This window comes from Tinamus guttatus, unplaced genomic scaffold, assembly GCF_059628265.1.
Source record: "Tinamus guttatus ecotype Peru unplaced genomic scaffold, ASM5962826v1 Tinamus_guttatus_pri_ptg000247l, whole genome shotgun sequence".
Lineage (NCBI taxonomy): Eukaryota > Metazoa > Chordata > Aves > Tinamiformes > Tinamidae > Tinamus > Tinamus guttatus.
The window spans coordinates 7,909,217-7,925,126 of NW_028288781.1; the positions used below are offsets into that span (position 1 = coordinate 7,909,217).

At 71.2% G+C, this 15,910-nt stretch overlaps 4 protein-coding genes across 4 annotated transcripts; 1 reads left to right on the top strand and 3 right to left on the bottom strand.

Moving 5' to 3' along the window:
- The first annotated feature begins 488 nt into the window (after positions 1-488).
- On the top strand, positions 489-1,243 carry LOC148594429 (C-type lectin domain family 4 member F-like). The gene is made up of 3 exons (XM_088526505.1): positions 489-659; positions 831-943; positions 1,081-1,243. Exons 1-3 carry the CDS (start codon positions 489-491, stop codon positions 1,241-1,243), a joined length of 447 nt encoding a protein of 148 aa, XP_088382631.1.
- Positions 1,244-2,952: 1,709 nt separating this feature from the next.
- LOC148594430 (hepatic lectin-like) lies at positions 2,953-5,120 on the bottom strand. Its single transcript, XM_088526507.1, has 7 exons — positions 5,022-5,120; positions 4,743-4,878; positions 4,549-4,638; positions 4,042-4,098; positions 3,484-3,635; positions 3,217-3,329; positions 2,953-3,115 (listed from the first exon to the last, which is right to left on the bottom strand). The coding sequence occupies exons 1-7, from the start codon at positions 5,118-5,120 to the stop codon at positions 2,953-2,955; spliced, it is 810 nt and encodes a 269-aa protein (XP_088382633.1).
- Positions 5,121-6,016: 896 nt separating this feature from the next.
- AP5S1 (adaptor related protein complex 5 subunit sigma 1) lies at positions 6,017-7,460 on the bottom strand. Its single transcript, XM_088526508.1, has 3 exons — positions 7,384-7,460; positions 7,237-7,305; positions 6,017-6,431 (listed from the first exon to the last, which is right to left on the bottom strand). Exons 1-3 carry the CDS (start codon positions 7,458-7,460, stop codon positions 6,017-6,019), a joined length of 561 nt encoding a protein of 186 aa, XP_088382634.1.
- A 940-nt stretch (positions 7,461-8,400) lies between these two features.
- On the bottom strand, positions 8,401-13,770 carry CDC25B (cell division cycle 25B). The gene is made up of 15 exons (XM_088526509.1): positions 13,745-13,770; positions 13,535-13,659; positions 13,142-13,193; positions 12,141-12,182; positions 11,995-12,031; positions 10,445-10,714; positions 10,244-10,366; positions 9,871-9,945; positions 9,590-9,766; positions 9,416-9,511; positions 9,259-9,321; positions 9,082-9,180; positions 8,869-9,002; positions 8,626-8,737; positions 8,401-8,558 (listed from the first exon to the last, which is right to left on the bottom strand). The coding sequence occupies exons 1-15, from the start codon at positions 13,768-13,770 to the stop codon at positions 8,418-8,420; spliced, it is 1,572 nt and encodes a 523-aa protein (XP_088382635.1). The 3' UTR covers positions 8,401-8,417.
- Between the last annotated feature and the right edge of the window lie 2,140 nt (positions 13,771-15,910).

Genomic DNA, 15,910 nt, shown 5'->3' on the forward strand with positions numbered 1-15,910 from the left:
GACTCGCGTGAATCCGGCCCAGCGAGCTCCGCGTTCCCGCGCCTTTCTCACCCCCCCTCCTCATCGTCCCCCCACCCAAGTGGACACGAGACGGCACCGCGATAAGGGAGGTGGTGTCAGGGGCAGCATCTGAGACGCTCCAGGGCAGTTTCCTTATCTGAGATCTCAGAAAAAAAAGCCCGAATCACTCTGTGCAGAGTCAGCGGGGAGGGAGCGGCCGTCGGAGCCCGCTGCTACCGGCGCCAGTGGCGGCCCCCGGTGTCCGTGCTGCGGCGCCCGCCGAGCGGGTCGGGCCGGACCGGGAGAGGAGGGGAGGGAAGCGAGGGGCGGTGAGGGGCCGGGTCTGGTAGGGAGGGGACAGGACTGGGCGGGTGGTGACGGGACAGGGTCGATGAGGAGGGGACGCTACAGGGCACTCTGAGCTCGAGGGTGGCAGCGCGGTCCTGGGCCCAGTGTCCGCTTCGCTCCGGGACCTGCTCGCTGCTCCGATGGCACTTCTCTGCCCAGAGGAATTGCTTCAGCGGCTTTCCTACGGCTGGAAGTACCACGACGGGAAGGTCTACTACTTCTCCGAGGATAGCAAGCCCTGGCAGGACTCCGGGGATTTCTGTGTGTCAAATCGGTCCCACCTGGTGTCGGTGACTAGTGCGGCCGAGCAGGTGGGAGCTGCGGTCGCGGCACTGAGGCCACCTCAGCACCGCCGGGGTCCCGGTGGAGTCGGTGCCGCTGCCGGTGCTTCTCTCCCCTACCGCGACCCAACCCTCGCGGCTTCTCCGCCCGGCGTTTTCCGTCATCCCCACCGCAGTCCCACGCGCTCCCTCCTTTGGCAGGAGTACCTGACTCGGGAAGCGGGGACAGGGTATTACTGGATCGGCCTCACCGACATCGAGCAAGAAGGGACCTGGCGCTGGGTGAATGGCACCGAGTACCGGCAAAACTCAAGGCCAGCGGGCCTGCACAGGACGGAGAGGAGTGGTGTCACTGGGGCGGGCACAGTGTCCAGGGGAACGGGGCTCCACGAGCCTGGCAGCTCTGAGTCCAGGCAGCCCCTGTCAGCCATAACCAGTCCCTCTCTGCCAGCTTCTGGGCTCCGGGACAGCGGGACAACACGGACTACGGGCCCGTGGTGGGTGAGAATTGTGCTCAGATCCACCCCGTGGTAAAGGGCCTCTGGAATGACCATAACTGCTACATCTCTTTCCCCTGGATCTGCAAGAGTGACCTGGATGCGAGTGGGATCTGACAGGGCGGCCCCATCCCGCTTCTCGCCGAATCCCTCCATCCCGCACGCAGTGTGGCCCGGGTTAGATGCGACCCTCGAGGCGCCGCGCTCGCTCCCCCGGCAGCACCGAATCCAGTACAAACCCTACGCATCTCTTTGCCGTTGCTGCGTGTGACGATTTTCAAGAGTGCGTGTTTCCCCCCATCCCTCTGTCCCGCAGAGGCCTCAGAACCCCGGGGGCTGCTTGCTTGGGACATCTTCCTCCCACCGCCGCCTCCCCGCATCGTCGGGAAGGTTTATGGGGGTATCGGGACAGGAAGAAGCGGAAGCGAGTGGTGGGGAGGCGAAGCCGCAGCTATCCGTGCTGAGCACAGATGTCGGGGCTGAGGCGGAGGCAGGGAACACCGATACACCGTGCGGTCCAGTTAATGGCACTTATTTGTTTTCGCTGTGCCACTTCCCACAGCACCGACCTCCTTCCCCACAGGCGGAAAGGTAGGAAAATTCCCCCCGCCCCCAAGGAATGGAGAGAAGGTCCGTTTTTTTTTTTTGTTTGTTTGTTTTTTTGTTTTTTTTTGTTTTTTTTTTTGTTTTTTTTTTTTTCCCGCGATCCCAGGGAAAGGAAACTTCTCCAAAGCGATTCGCAGCCTGCACCGGATGCCGCCCCTGTCACCGCCCCCCCTATCTCGCTGCCACCGGGTGTCTTCTTGCTCCGGAGAGCCCAGAGCTCGCCGGGCCGGACGCACTCCCAGAACCCGCCCCTCATCGCGTCCCCCCGGTAGCGCGGCCGCCCCGCGCCCTCCTCGCTCGGCCCCGCAGCGAATCCATTTACCAGAGCTGCTCCGCGTCTCCCGTTTCCCTCCGACAACCCCACAGCGCAGCAGGACGCCTCGGGCAGCCGGCGCATCCCGGGTCGAGCAAAGCTTCCCTTGCCCGGAGTGCAGGGAGGGCGCGAAGTTGCAGGGAGCGGCAGCATTTCCTACGCGTCTCCCTCTGCGGAGCGGCTTTCCCTTGAGGCCGCTGGGCAGGACCAGGCGGCCGAGCACGCCCGGGCGGGCCTGTCGGGGCGACCCTCCTGCCCTCGACAGAGGCCACGGGACCTTCGTCGAGCCACAGAGTGTCCCTTCCGCGGAGTCGCCCTCAGCGGAGGCCGCGACCGTATTGCGTCGACCCCACGTCCACTCCGGCGTCCCGATAAAGTGGCCCGACGGGGCCGGGAGGCTGCTCGGGGGTCGCGATAACCCGGCGGGATCGAGGAGCCGCGAGTGAGAAGCGCCTCCTTGTCCCTGTCCTCGTGTAAGCTGTTCCCGCTGTGAGCAGGGTCCCGTGCCGCCCCGCGCACGGTTGAAAATGACTCGCAGCAGAGGCGCGGACACGTGCAGGGTTTGTATTGGGCTCGAGGCGGCCAGGGCTGTTCCCGAGGCGGCGGGAGGCGGCAGAGCGGGGCAGCTCCGAGCGTCCTGTTCCCGAGGAGCCGCCCGAGGGCCTGGGCGCTGCCGGCGCCGCCGCTGCGGCCGCTTCTCCCTCTGACGGTGACGGCAGTGACTGCCCGGGCTCGAGTCGCCGCGGCCGAGGTGAGCGCACCGCGGGCGGTGCCGGCCCGTCCCGTCCCATCCCGTCCCGTCGCGGAGCGGCTCTGCGGCCCTCGGGCTCAGTGGGGCTCAGCCGCCTGCGGGGAGGTTGCGATGGGGCGGGCGGGACTAGGCGAGGAGCGGAATGGAGCCACCTCGTCAGAGCCCAACGGCATCCAGCTCCTTGGCACAGATCCAGCGCAGCGAGGCCGAGCAGGGCTTGTCATTCCACAGGTTGGAGTCCTCGGGCTGCAGGTGGCCACAGTCCTCGCCGGCTGCCGTCCCGGCACTCCAGTTGTCCGGCTGTCCCGGAGCCCAGAAGCTGCTGGGGCAGAGACCCCTCACAGCTCACGGGAGCTGCACTGGCCTCCCCGGCGCGGCCGAGGCCAAGAAACGCCGCCCGCGTTGCCCGGCCCCGCTCACGTCGTGTCCTGCCGGTACTCGGTGCCGCCAACCCAGCGCCACGTGCCTTCGGTGCCCGCGTCCGTGAGGCCGATCCAGTGTCCCTCGTCCATCGCCTCCCGGGCCAGGAATTCCTGCACGAGAAGGGAACGAGGGGCGTCCCGGTTGCGGGAGGGGGTGCAGGAGAAATCAAAGAGGGGTGGGACTTGTCTTGGGGTGCAGGAGAGCCGGTCCCACCGGGACCCCAGCGGTGCTGTGGAGACCGTGCTGTGCGGCCACTGCTCCCACCTGCTCGGCCGCACTGTTCACCGAGACCAGGTGGGATTTTTTCGACAAACAGAAATTCTCGGCATCCTGCCAGACCTTGCGGTCGCTGGAGAAGTAGTAGATCTTCCCGTCGTGGTACTTCCAGCCCATGGAAAGCCGCCACAGCAAGTCCTCTGAGCAGGGAAGTGCCATCGGAGGCACGGGCAGGTCCCGCAGAGCAGTGGACACGGGTCCCGGGTCTCTGCTGCCGCCTTCGGGTTCAGGTTGCCCCGCACCGTCCCTTCCCCACCGACCCCCTGCCGTCCCACCCTCAGGATCCTGCCCTTCCCGACCGGATCCGGCCGCTGTCCATCCCCTCTTCCCCTCCTCTCCGGGCACGGCTGGGTCCCACCCGATCCCGTGGCCACTGTGTGGGGCCGCTCTGACCTTCCCCTTCCGGCCTTTCCGAGCCTGGACGGTCCGCTCCGGTCCGTTCCGCGGACACCGCGGCACGGACACCGGAGGCCACCGCAGGCGCCGGTAGAGGCGGGTTTCGCCGGTGGCTCCGCAGCGGCGGCGCTGCCCCGCCGCAGCCCTTACCCAGCGGCTCCCGGCAGCTCGGCGCTCCGCCCGGCGTGGGGCAGCCGCTCCGCGGCCCTGCGCGCACAGGGGCCGCGCTCAGGTCGCGCAGCTCCGCGCGGGACGCGCCCTGGAGCGGCCCCGGCCACCTCGATCCCTCTCCAGGCCCGGGTTCATCTCCGCGTTCCGCTCCCGGATCTCGACACCTCCCACGCTCCATCTCCCGACCCCCATTCATGTCCCGCTCCCGACACCGCTCCTGTCCTCGCTCCATTCCCCCCTCCTCCCACCACGCCCCCGCTCCCGTGCCGGCCCCGTCACCGACTCCGCTCCCGGACTTGAACTCATCCCCCCTCATCTGCTGGTCCCGACCCCGTTCCCGATCCCTCTCCAGATCCCTTACGCTACCTCTCCCGCTCCATGTCCCGGCCCTGCTCCCGCACTGACCTTGCTCCTGTTCGCGCCCCGTTGCAACATCGCTTCCGTTCTGCCCCTTCCCTGCTCCGGCCCCACTCGGTCCCCACTCACCGAGCGAGGCGTTGGGGGCGCAGCCGGGCGGCGCGGGGGCTCCGGCGGCCGCTGCTCTCGCCGCGCGCAGCTCCCGCTCTGCCCGCACGTCTGGCGGCGGCAGTCGCGGCAGTCGCAGCGGCCCCGCGTCCCGGGCCGGGGCTGCCGCCGCCGTCGCCCGCCACCCTCGGCCCGCCGGGGCCGCCTGCACTTACAGAGGACGCCGAGGGCCGCGAGCGACGCGGCCAGAGCCAGCACGGTGGCCAGGGCGAGCGCGGGGAGCAGCGCCCGGCGCCGCGGAGCCACCGTCAAGCCGGGAGCTGCCGCTGGAGGAGAGAGAAGCGCCACGGGCTGAGCGGGGCCGCGGAGCTCGAGCACAGACGAGCCGGGAAGGCTTCCCCGTGTCACAGCTACCCCGTGTCACAGCTACCCCGTGTCACAGCTTCCCCGTGTCACAGCTACCCCGTGTCACAGCTACCCCGTGTCACAGCTACCCGGGCACAGCCGCCAAGGCGCCGCCGGTGGAAGCGCTCACCGTCCTGCGAGGAAAACCGCTTCATCTGCACGTTCTCGTATAGCTCCTCGTCGCCCATCTCGGCCCCAGGCTCCGCGCTGAGACCCGTCAGCTGTTTCTCCCTCCCCGCAGCCCTTGCACGTGCCGAAATCCCAGGAAAGGAAATTGCTCGGGAGAGTAGCCCTGGGGGTATCCCTGCCCACCGCCTCGCCTCGGTATCACCGCCTGCAGACGCAGGGGGCCCTTACACCCAGCCGAGCTCTCTGCGGTCGGACGAAGCCGTTGCCGCCTGCCCGGGCTCCCGTTACCGGCCTGGTTCGGCCCGAGCACCTGCCCGCCGCAGCTGCGCCCCCCCCTTCCCCCCCGTGCCCCCGGCGCTGCAGTTACCGGCACAGGGGACTGCGATCCGCGCCAGGGCAGCTAGAAAGAGGAACCAGCGGCTAAAGCAGAAATGGGCCGCGGTACCGGCGTGGGAATGTGGTTCCCAGGGGCAAAGCCATGGAGCCCGGGTGCAGGACGCGGCCGTGCCCGGCCCTGCGTGGCCCCCGCTACGGCCACCAACCCGCGAGGCCCCTTCTGCGTCCCCCAGCTCCGTCCAAAGCTGCTCCCTCGCCCGGTCCTGCCTGATCCTGCCCCGCTGCCAGGGGAGCCACAGAGTGACAGCGCCCATGGCCACAAGCAGCAAAGGGACACGGAGCTCGGACGAGCGCACGCAGTGACGGGACCTTTCCCATCGCAGCCTCATTTTTATTGTGTCGGAGCAGACAGGGAGCATTTACGCGCGCAGCCCCTTCGCCGTCCGCAGCGTCGCTCCCCCGTCCTGCGGAGAAGGCGACCGGGGCCGAGCGACACCGCAGCGGCGGCTCCCCAGCCCGTGCGCCCCTCGTGCCGCCGCTGCCGCCCTCGTGGGCCGTTCCTCGCAGTCCTCCGTTCCTCGCAGTCCTCGCGCTCGGCAGCCGCGGGTGCCGGCGGCTCCTAGGGGCTGTCGCGCTCGAGCTGCCGCGCGAAGCGCTCGTTGAGGAAGAGCAGCTGCCCGTGGGGCAGGAAGCGCTGGAGCAGCGCGTGGGCGTCGGGGCTGGCGGCGGGGCCGGTGCCGGTGCCGGTGCCGGCGGCGGGGCGCAGCGCGGGCAGCAGCCGGGGCGCCAGGCGCCGCAGCGCGCCCTGCGCCAGCGCCGCGTTCTCGCCCGCCTCGCACACGAGCGCCAGCCCCACGGCCGGCGCCGCCAGCCACGCCACGGTGGCCGCCGCCGCGAAGGGCTCGCCGGGCGCCAGGCGGAACAGCCCCCCCGGCGCCGCCGGTAGCCACGGCGCGTCCGCGGCGGCGGCGGGGGTCGGTGGCGGCGGCGGCGCGCGGGCCGCCTGCTGCAGCTGCCAGTGGGTCTCCACCTGCCTGCGGGCACCGGGAGCGCGTGAGCCCCGCCGGGACCCCGCGCATGGGGCCGGGGAGCCCGCCCGGAGCGGGGCCCGCATCCCGCCCCGGCCCTGGCAATAACGGCTGGGGATCAGCGCCGGTTTAGGGCCTGGGGGGGCCAAGGGGTGCGGAGATGGGGAGGGCGATGGGCAGGTCCCGGAGGGGAATGGGGGGACGGATGTGGCCCCGGGGAGGGATTGGGGAGGGGGTATATGGGATACGGCCCGTGGGGATGGATAAGATCCTGATGGGGACATATGGGATAAGATCCTGGCGGGAGCGGGGAGAGATAGGACGGGATCCGGAGGGGTTCAATGGGAAAAGACCCTCGGAGAGGGTTATGGATAAGGCCCTGGAGTGTGGGGGGATATGGGATGAGGCACCAGGATGCAATGGCAGGGGAGGAAGGGGAGATATAGGATAAAGCCCCGGGAGGAGGGGGAGGCAAGAGACAAGACACTCGGTGCGGAGGGGGCATAGGACGAGGTCCCAGTGGGGACGGGATAGACAAAACCCTCTGGATGGGGGGATACGGGATGAGGCTCGGGAACAGGGAAGGGGGGGCTATGCGATAGGACCCCCGCGGTGGGATATGGGCTAAGACCGGGGGGAGGGATGGGGGGTAACGCCCCGGGGGTCCCCGCCCCGCCCCCCGGGGGTCCCCGACCCGCCCCTCCGGGCTCCAGGCCCCGCCCCCAGGGGCCCCGCCCCGCCCCTCCGGGCTCCAGGCCCCGCCCCCGAGGGTCCCCGCCCCGCCCCCGAGGGTCCCCGCCCCCCCCCGCACCTGGCCACCGCCAGCAGCTGCTCCTTGCTGCGCAGGCGCTGCCGCGCGGGCGGGCCGGGCCCGGGGGCGCTGAAGTCGCGCGCGAGGAGCACGCGGCAGCGCGGGGGGGCGCCGGGGGGGGCGCCGGGGGGCGCGGGGCCGCCCAGCGTGTGCACCACGATGGCGCGCACCATGGCAACCGCCGACCCGCCCGCGGCGCGCGCGCGCGCCCGCGCGGCGCCCATTGGCCCAGCGCGCGGCATGGGCGGGGCTCATACCGGCGGCGGCGGCCGCTATTGGCCGGTGCCGCGCGGAGCGGAAGGGACCCGCGGCGGCGCCGCCGGACGCCAAAGCGCCGGGCCGCCATTGGCCAGCGGCACGGGAAGGGAGCGAGGCGGCGCTCTGATTGGCGGGGAGCGGCGCGGGGGGGCGGGGCGGGGAAGCCCTCCACGCCGTTTCCCGCCTCCCTCCCCGCTCCCACCGTGGGAGCCCCCCGGGGCTGCAGGGAGCGCGCGGGGGCTCCGCTCTGCCGGGCTGGGGGCAGCGGCGCCCCGGGCAGCCCCGTGGCGCCAGGGAAGGCCGTGCAGGGCGCCGTGGGAAAGGGAACGGGCAACACGGGAACGAAACCGAAACCGAGGCAAAAGGGAAGGAAATGGTGCTAACTTAAAGGGGAAAAGAAGCAACAAGAGGCCGCAGTGCACTCCAAAAACGTTGCTATTGGAGAGGGGCGGCAGGCGCAGCGCTCCCGGCCCCGCTCGCTGCAGCGCTGCCCGCGCGCAGGGCTGCGGCGGGTAAGTGCTTGTGCGCAGGGCGGCCGTCCCGCATCCCGGCTGCAGGGAGCGCGGGGGCCCGCGGCCCGGCCAGCCCACCCTGGGCTCGGGGCCCAGGGAAGCTGCTGGCCCCGCTGCCGCTGGCCCCTGTGTCCCCAGCCCCGCATGGGCGCTCCGGGATGCAGGAGTGGCAGGAGGGGGGAGGTAGGAAAGGAGACCCCCCTTTCCCGCCCCGTTCCAGGCCTTGTCCCTCCTCTGGGGGACACTGCCCTGGGCACAAGAGGGAAGGAGGTGGCAGCGAGTGCCCGGCCCCCTGCAGGGGCCAAATGCGACCCGCAGAGCCTGGGGCGGGGAGGAAACAAACAAACAAAAAAACACCCTAAAAATAACGCCAAGGGCTGCAGGTGCGGAGGCGCAGCGGGGGCGGCGCCGTCAGCAGTTCTTGAGGCGGCTGTAGAGCTCGCGCTTGCTGCGCTCGCCGGCCCACGTGCGGCTCTTGAGGCGGAAGCGCCGCAGGTCCTCCTTGAAGTCGGCGTGGTGCATGGGCCGGTAGTCCTGCGGCTCGCAGTGCGCCTGCGGCGGGGCGCGCTCAGCGCCGGGCCGGCCCGCGCGCCCGGGAGCCCCGGAGCCCCCCGCTCACCTGGTACTGCGGGAAGAACTCGCGGTAGCCGCCCTTGAGCACGTAGAGCTCGGGGTAGTGCAGCCGCGGGTACTCGTTGCACGCGCGGTCCTTCTCCCGCACAAAGCGGCACCTGCGGCACGGGCAGCCCCTGGCACCCCCTCCCCAAGGCCGGGGACAGCCCTGTCCCCTGCAGCGGGGGCAGCGCACGGAGGCGGCTCCCACGCACGCACTGTGCCCCCGGGGCCATCCTGTGACACTCACATGCGCGGTCCCCTCTCGGAGGAGAACTCGCAGTGGAAGATGACGATGACCCTCTTGGCGGCGTCGAAGGGCACGATGGGCTTCTTGAGCAGGAACTCCTCCACGTCCTGCTCCAGGGGCAGGTTCACGGCGCCCTGCAGGGGATGGAGCCAGCGCGCCGCTGCCACCGGGGCCGCCCGCGCCGCGGCCTCCCGTGGGGCCGGCTGCACCCACCTTGATGTGGCCGCCCTCGTACTCGTAGGGGTAGCGGCAGTCCACGATGACGCAGCTCTCGATGAGGCTGCTGAACTGCCCCGTGAGCACCGCCACCATCTGCGGAGCAGCGGGGAGCCCGTCACCGTGGCACCAGGGCTATGTGGGGCCCGGCCTCCCCATGCCCTAGCCCCTCACCATCTCCGGTGAGATGTACTTGAGGTCCTGGTGCTTCCCTTCCACCGTCTGCAGCAGGTAGGACTGCGTGGGGCATTACGGGGCCGTGAGGGACCGGCGCGGTGCCCAGCCCCACGGAGGGGCTCGGACCCGGGGCCCCTCGCGCCGCGGCTCCCACCTTGGAGAAGTCCCCGATGAGCTCGCGGTGGTCGCTGGCCAGCAGGTTCTCGATGTCCTCGTGGCAGCAGGAGCGGGAGCGCAGGAGGCGGGCGCGCTGCGGAGCGGAGCCGTGAGCCGGAGCGGCCCCGGCGCGGGACGCGGTGCCCGCGCGGCGCCCGGCCGCGGCACCCACCGGCTCCGCCGCGCGCTCCTCGCCGGGGGTGCCGGCCACGCTGCGCCGCCGCTTGCTCTTCACGGGGGTGTCGCGCTCCGGCGGCCGCTCCAGCCGCTTGAGGATGGGCCGGATGACGCTGCTGGGCATCGAGGGCGAGCGGAAGAGCTGGCGGCCCTTGGCGCGCCGGGGCGGCCGCTGCGGGGACGGCCCGTTAGCCCGGGCGGCTGCAGCCCCTCTGCGCGGCCGGGGGGACCCGAGCTGCCCCCTGCAGACGGGACGGGTGCGGGGGTGCCACGTACCGGCTCGGCCTCGTCCTGGCGCACGAGCGGGGCGCTGAGCAGGCTCTCCATGCCCTGCGGCACGGCCGTGGCGCCCTGCGGACACAGACATGGGAGCACCGAGTGGCACTGGGCCCACAGCCCCGCCAAGCGCCCCCCACGATGGAGGGGACGGGTGCCCCGTGCAGAGCCCCCATCCCGCTATGCGGAGCAGCCCTGTGTCCCAGGGTGCGCACAGAGGCCCTGCCCCACAGAGCACCTGCAGCGTCCCCAAGTCACCCCACGGGCGGCCCAGGGAAGCTCCCGTCCCACATGGAGATGGACGGTCGTGCGGATGCTGGAGCCGCAGCCCCTCGGGATGCCGGGACTGTCCCAGGGCGGAGGAGCCGCCTACCTGGGTGTCCTCCTCGTCCAGGACGTCCATGAATCCGTCGTCCTCATCCTCGCAGGACGCCAGCGAGCAGCGGCGCAGCAGCACGGGGCTCTCGCCCGCGTTCTCCTTCTCGGGGGTGGCGAGCTGGGGCAGGGGGCACAGCTCAGCACAGGCCACAGCACCCCCGCGCCCCCGGCCGCCCCCCGGCCGCCCCGCGCTCACCAGCAGGTCCGGAGCGGAGCTGCGTCTGGGCACACAGGGCCCCGTCGCGCCGGCGCCGTGGGGCGCCCCGCGGCAGCCCGGCCGCGGCGGCTTCTTGAACACGCTGCCCTCCTGCGCGGGACGGGACGGGGGCGCGGGGTGAGCGCTGCCCCCGGCCGGTCCCCCCCTCCCTGTGCCCGCACTCACATGGCCGCGCGGCGCGGGGCTCCCGTTGAACGCGCGCGCGTTGGACACGTCCTTGAGGGCCGGGCTGGCGCCCAGCAGCCGCGGCTGCGGGAGCAGGGGGGTCGGGGGCTGCACGGCCCCCCTACGAGCCCCGGGGCAGGCGCCCCTGGAGGGGCCCTGCAGCTCCCCCCACACTGCACTCCATTCCCCCCACAGCCCCGTCCTCTTCTGCAGCCCATGCAGCCCCCTCCATCCTCCTCCTCCTCTTCTCCTCCCCCACAGCCCCCTCCATCCTCCTCCTCCTCTCCCCCCCCAGCCCCCTCCATCCTCCTCCTCCTCTCCCCCCCAGCCCCCGCCATCCTCCTCTCCCCCCCAGCCCCCTCCATCCTCCTCCTCCTCCTCCTCTCCCCCCAGCCCCCTCCATCCTCCTCCTTTCCCCCCCAGCCCCCTCCATCCTCCTCCTCTCCTCCCCCCAACAGCCCCCTCCCCATCCTCCTCCTCTTCTCCCCCCAACAGCCCCCTCCCCATCCTCCTCCTCTTCTCCCCCCCCCACAGCCCCCTCCCCATCCTCCTCCTCCTCTCCCCCCCCACAGCCCCCTCCCCATCCTCCTCCTCTTCTCCCCCCCCCACAGCCCCCTCCCCATCCTCCTCCTCTTCTCCCCCCCCACAGCCCCCTCCCCATCCTCCTCCTCTCCCCCCCCCACAGCCCCCTCCCCATCCTCCTCCTCCTCTCCCCCCCCCACAGCCCCCTCCCCATCCTCCTCCTCTTCTCCCCCCCCCACAGCCCCCTCCCCATCCTCCTCCTCTCCCCCCCCCCACAGCCCCCTCCCCATCCTCCTCCTCTTCTCCCCCCCCCACAGCCCCCTCCCCATCCTCCTCCTCTTCTCCCCCCCCCACAGCCCCCTCCCCATCCTCCTCCTCCTCTCCCCCCCCCCACAGCCCCCTCCATCCTCCTCCTCTTCTCCCCCCCCCCACAGCCCCCTCATATTCCTTCTGCCCCCAGCTCCCTCATATTCCTCCTCCCCCTGCAGCCTGGCTCTGTGCTACCCTGCTCCATCATCATCCAGTCCCTCCACTCCATCTTCTTCCTCCTCCCCCATGACCCAGCTCTGCAGGGTCCCACTCCAGCTTCATCCTCCCCACAGCCCCCCTCCGTCATTATCCCCTCCCCACAATCCAGCTCCGCGCTCCCTGCCGCATCCTCCTCCTCCTCCCCACAGCTCTGCGTGCCCCAGCTCCATCCTCCTCCTGCCCTGACCCCTCATCCAGGGGGCACCAGCAGGGCAGGATCCGGCACTCCCGCAGCCCTGGCTCCCAGCAGCAGGTTGGAGCCCTCATCCCGCTCCACCCTCCTCCTCCCTGCTCCACAAGGCCCTGCGACTCACGGGCAGGGAGTGGATCCTCCGGAAAAGCAGCTTATTGCTGCAAAGAGGGAGAACAGGGCTGGGATCAGAGGCGAGAGGGGTCCTAGGGGCCCTGACCCCCGTACTGGGGCAGGCCTCTGCCCCAATCCACAGCCCAGCCCACTCACTCCGTGAGGGCTCTCCCGGACTCCAGGATGGCTCTCTCGAAGCTGCAGGAGGAGAGGAGCCCCTATTACGGGCGGGTTTGCACCCGGGGGGCAGGGACACACTGCAGGGGGTGCAGCCGGTCCCTCGGCTTGACCCGGGAGCGGGGGGCTCACGGCCCCGTGCTTTGCACCCTTGCAAGCTCTGCAACACTGGGGCAGGGGCTGGCCCCCCACACCCGGCATGCGCAGGGGGGCCGCGCGCCCCACAGCGTCCCCTGCGCCAGCCCCACGGGCAGGGACAAAGGCAGCGCGGGCCCTGGGTGGCCCTGCTGCACCTGTATGTAAATGTGCCGTGCAGGGGGGCCGCGGGCGCCATATGGCCCCGGAGCGGCGGGACGCGCTGCATCCCCCAGCAGCGGGAGCACAGGAATGCCGCCACCATCTGCCCCTATTTACTCATTCTCCCAGGAACATCTGGCAGGACAAGGCTCAGCAACGGCCGCGGCAGGTGCGGGGGGAGGCCGGCCCGGCGCCTGGACACCATGAGCCCCCCAAGCGCTGGGCTCTGCCCCACAGAACTGCCCCTGTTCTCCCCACACCGAGATGTCCAGCTCATGTTGCCCCATTCCACAAGGCGCCAGCACGGAGAGTTTCAGACGCAGGGTTTAAGACAGCTCCTGCCCCAGGGTGATGAAACCCTAGACTGCTTCTTGCTGGGCTCTGCTGCAGCCTCAGCCCCTGCCTGGCCCGTGGCCCCTGGTCCCTAATGATTCCCAGCTGTCCTCCAGCGAGCCGCATGGCGCTGGGAGCTGCCAAAACCTGCCCGAGAGCCCCCAAACCGCCGGCGCCCACGCAGGGAGGCGGCCCGGGCGCCCGGAGCAGCGGGGAGACGCGGGCGCCCGGGCTGGGGCGATGGGCGCAGCAGCGGGGCCGGCAGCGCGGAGGGGAGGGGTGGCAGGAAGCCCCAGGGCGGGAGCCGCCTCGGGCCGGGTTGGCCCGTGGGCGCCCGCGATGGCACTTACACTTCCTCGAGCGCCTCGGGGTCCTCCTGCGAGGGGGAATCCAGCCCCAGGCCTGCAGGGAGAGGGAAGGGGGAAGCTGGGCTGTGTCTCCAGGCTTCGGATGGGGCCCTGCACCCCCTGGGTGCTGCTCCCAGCTCCGTGGGGGCAGGAGAAGCAAAGGCTGCGGGTGCAGCAGGATGGGACCAGTCCCCGGCATCACCCCATGATTTGCCTGCCCCCCTATCCCATCCAGGGCCCTGACACCCCCCGGATTCATCTGCCCAGCAGAGGCTTCCGCAGAGGAGCCGCCCGGAAAGGGAGCGGGAGCCCAGGCGGCGGCGGGAAGCTGCCCCCGGACCGGGCCGGCAGCCGGTGCCGGCCCGGCCTCCACGTGCGCCCCGGGCCGGCTCTCACCCCCCTCGGCGAAGGCGGAGTCCTGCGACGACAGCGAGTCCTGCGACGACTCGGACGACAGCGAGTCCTGCGAGAGCCGCGCGGCGCCGCGCAGGGACACGCTCCTCCGGGGGGTGTCGCAGGGGCTGCGGGCCGGGGGACACGCGCCAGCGGGGCGTGCGTGGGGGGTTCACGGCCCCGCTCGCCCCCCTGCACCGCCCCCAGCCTCACCTGCCCAGCCCCGTGAGGTTGTCCATGTCCAGGGCCAGCGTGGTGACCGGCGACCAGCCGGGGGGCGGCGGGGCCCGCAGCGCCGCCAGCGCGGGCCGCGCGCGGGGGCGCCGGGGGCTGCGCGCAGACATGCGGGAGAGGCGGCGGTGGGGGGGGGGAAGCCAAAAATAAAAGAGAAAAAAGGCAAAATAAGAAAAAAAAAATAAGGAAAAAGCTAAACTACAAAGCGGCGGAGCGGGGGGCGCAGCGGGGCCGGGGCGGGCGGCGCGCGGGGCCGCGGCGCTGCCGGGCGGAGCAGCGGGGCCGCCACCGCCGCCGCCGCCCCTATTTATATTCGAAAAATAACAGGCGGGAGCCAATGGCGCCCGCGCCGCAAGGCCGGCCCTGACGGGGCGGGCCCGGGGCGCCGGCCGCGGGGCGGGAACGGGGCGGCGGGAACGGGGCGGCCGGGGGGTGCAGGGGTGCGCGGGGCTGGGGGGCACGGGGCGCAGGGTAGGGGGTCATGGGGTGCAGGGATGGAGGGCACGGGGTGCAGGGATGGAGGGCACAGGGATGCGGCGTAGGAGGGTTGGGGGCGCGAGGGGGGGCAGGGACGGGGGCATGGGGGGCGGCCGGGGGGTGCAGGGCTCAGGGATGCATGAGAGGGGGACATGGTGGGCATGAGGTGCAGGATAGGGGGCACAGGGATGGAAGGGCATGGGGTGCAGGGTAGGGAGTGTACGGGGGTGCAGGGGTAGGGAAATGGGGGGCAGGGGGTGCAGGGTAGGGGGTGCATGAGGGTGTGTGTGGGGAGAAACTGGGGACCTGGGAGTGCAAGGTAGGAGGCTGGGGGTTGCAGAGAAGTGGGGTGCGTGGCCGGGGGATGCAGGCCTGGGGGTGCAGCTGGGGAGGTGTGGGGCTATGGGGCTGCGGGTGCAGGGGGGAGCAGGGCTGGGGGGTCTGTATGGGGAATGGCCCCAGGGATGCATGGCCTGGGGGAGCACGGGGGGGTGGCCTGGGCGGTGCAGAGCTGGGGTGCAGGGGGTGTTTGTCCCCAGGGGCTGCAGAGCTCGGGGGGCTGAGGGGACCCCCGAGTCCTGGCGCTGCTCCGCGGGCTCCTGGCATGCTCTGGGGCAACCTGCCCTAATAACACCGTTTTTGGTGTTTTTAGCAGCGACGCCCCCGCGGTGCCGGTGTGCTCGGGAGCCTGTGTCCTCCAGCCACTGGGGCGGGCGGGCGGACGGAGCCCCGCTCCGGGTCCAGGGCCCCCCTTCCTCATGTAAAGCAGCCGCCGTGGGGTGGGCAGGGGCCGGGCGGGAGCTCTCCCCGCGGCCACCGGGGCGGCCCCTTCTCCTGCGCCCACCGGCCACCGTGGCCACGCTGGGAGGGGGACACCAGGACAGCGGCTCCGGAGTGTCCCGCGTGGAGCAGGGATACTGGGGGCTGGGGGCTGCCATTGCCAGCCAGGGGGACCAGTGGGTCCCATCCTGCCCACAGCCCCCCGGCCTCGGGGATGAGGTGCCGGGACCCCGCAGGGGCTGAGGGGGCTTTGGCCACGGTCTGCAAGCAGGGGGCAAGTCCGTGGGTGATGGGGGCAGAGAGCGCCCCAGAGACTGAGCACCCCTCCCCCGCCCCGTGATTCAGGAAATTCGGGAAATGCAGGAAGTTCAGCAGAACGGTCGATAATCCCAGCCCAGGCCAGGGGCGGCCGGCCTGGAGCACGGGAGCGCAGAGGGCTCCGGGGCCGCGCTCCTGCCTGCCATGGGAAAGAGAGGGAGACGCCACCGGGGCCTGTGCGGGGGGCACTGCGGCATGGCCTGGCCTGGGATGACCTGGCACGGCCTGGCCTGGCCTGGCGCAGCATGGCGCTGCACGGGGTGACATGGCAATGCGGGGCCTCACGTGGCGCGGCAATGTATAGGGTGTAATGGTAACGCATGGGCCGGTATAGGGTTATGTGGCATGGGGTGGCATGGCAATGCACGGGGCCAGAGGGGGTCACATGGCACGGCAATGTGTAGGGTGGCACGGCAATGTATAGGGTAGCATGGCAATGTGTGGGGTGGCATGGCAATGTATAGGTAGCATGGCAGTGTATAGGGTGGCATGGAAGTGTATAGGCTGGCACTGCGATGTATAGGGTGGCACAGCAATGTACAGGGTGGAATGGCAATGTGTAGGGCGGCA

Excerpts from the sequence above, each read along its gene's own strand:
- LOC148594430 (XM_088526507.1), bottom strand. The coding sequence starts at position 5,120 with ATGGGCGACGAGGAGCTATACGAGAACGTGCAGATGAAGCGGTTTTCC. Across the intron at positions 4,879-5,021 it reads GCCTTGGCGGCTGTGCCCGG|CCCGTGGCGCTTCTCTCTCC; the intron begins GTAGCTGTGACA and ends GGCCCCGCTCAG. Across the intron at positions 3,116-3,216 it reads GAGTACCGGCAGGACACGAC|CTTCTGGGCTCCGGGACAGC; the intron begins GTGAGCGGGGCC and ends CTGCCCCAGCAG.
- LOC148594429 (XM_088526505.1), top strand. The coding sequence starts at position 489 with ATGGCACTTCTCTGCCCAGAGGAATTGCTTCAGCGGCTTTCCTACGGC. Across the intron at positions 660-830 it reads TGACTAGTGCGGCCGAGCAG|GAGTACCTGACTCGGGAAGC; the intron begins GTGGGAGCTGCG and ends CTCCTTTGGCAG. Across the intron at positions 944-1,080 it reads GAGTACCGGCAAAACTCAAG|CTTCTGGGCTCCGGGACAGC; the intron begins GCCAGCGGGCCT and ends CCTCTCTGCCAG.
- CDC25B (XM_088526509.1), bottom strand. The coding sequence starts at position 13,770 with ATGGACAACCTCACGGGGCTGGGCAG. Across the intron at positions 10,367-10,444 it reads GCTCCGCTCCGGACCTGCTG|CTCGCCACCCCCGAGAAGGA; the intron begins GTGAGCGCGGGG and ends CCCCTGCCCCAG. Across the intron at positions 9,946-10,243 it reads TGGACGAGGAGGACACCCAG|GGCGCCACGGCCGTGCCGCA; the intron begins GTAGGCGGCTCC and ends CTGTGTCCGCAG.
- AP5S1 (XM_088526508.1), bottom strand. The coding sequence starts at position 7,460 with ATGGGCGCCGCGCGGGCGCGCGCGCGCGCCGCGGGCGGGTCGGCGGTT. Across the intron at positions 7,306-7,383 it reads CGCGCCATCGTGGTGCACAC|CGCCCCCGGGCCCGGCCCGC; the intron begins GCTGGGCGGCCC and ends GCGCGACTTCAG. Across the intron at positions 6,432-7,236 it reads CAGCTGCTGGCGGTGGCCAG|GCAGGTGGAGACCCACTGGC; the intron begins GTGCGGGGGGGG and ends CGGTGCCCGCAG.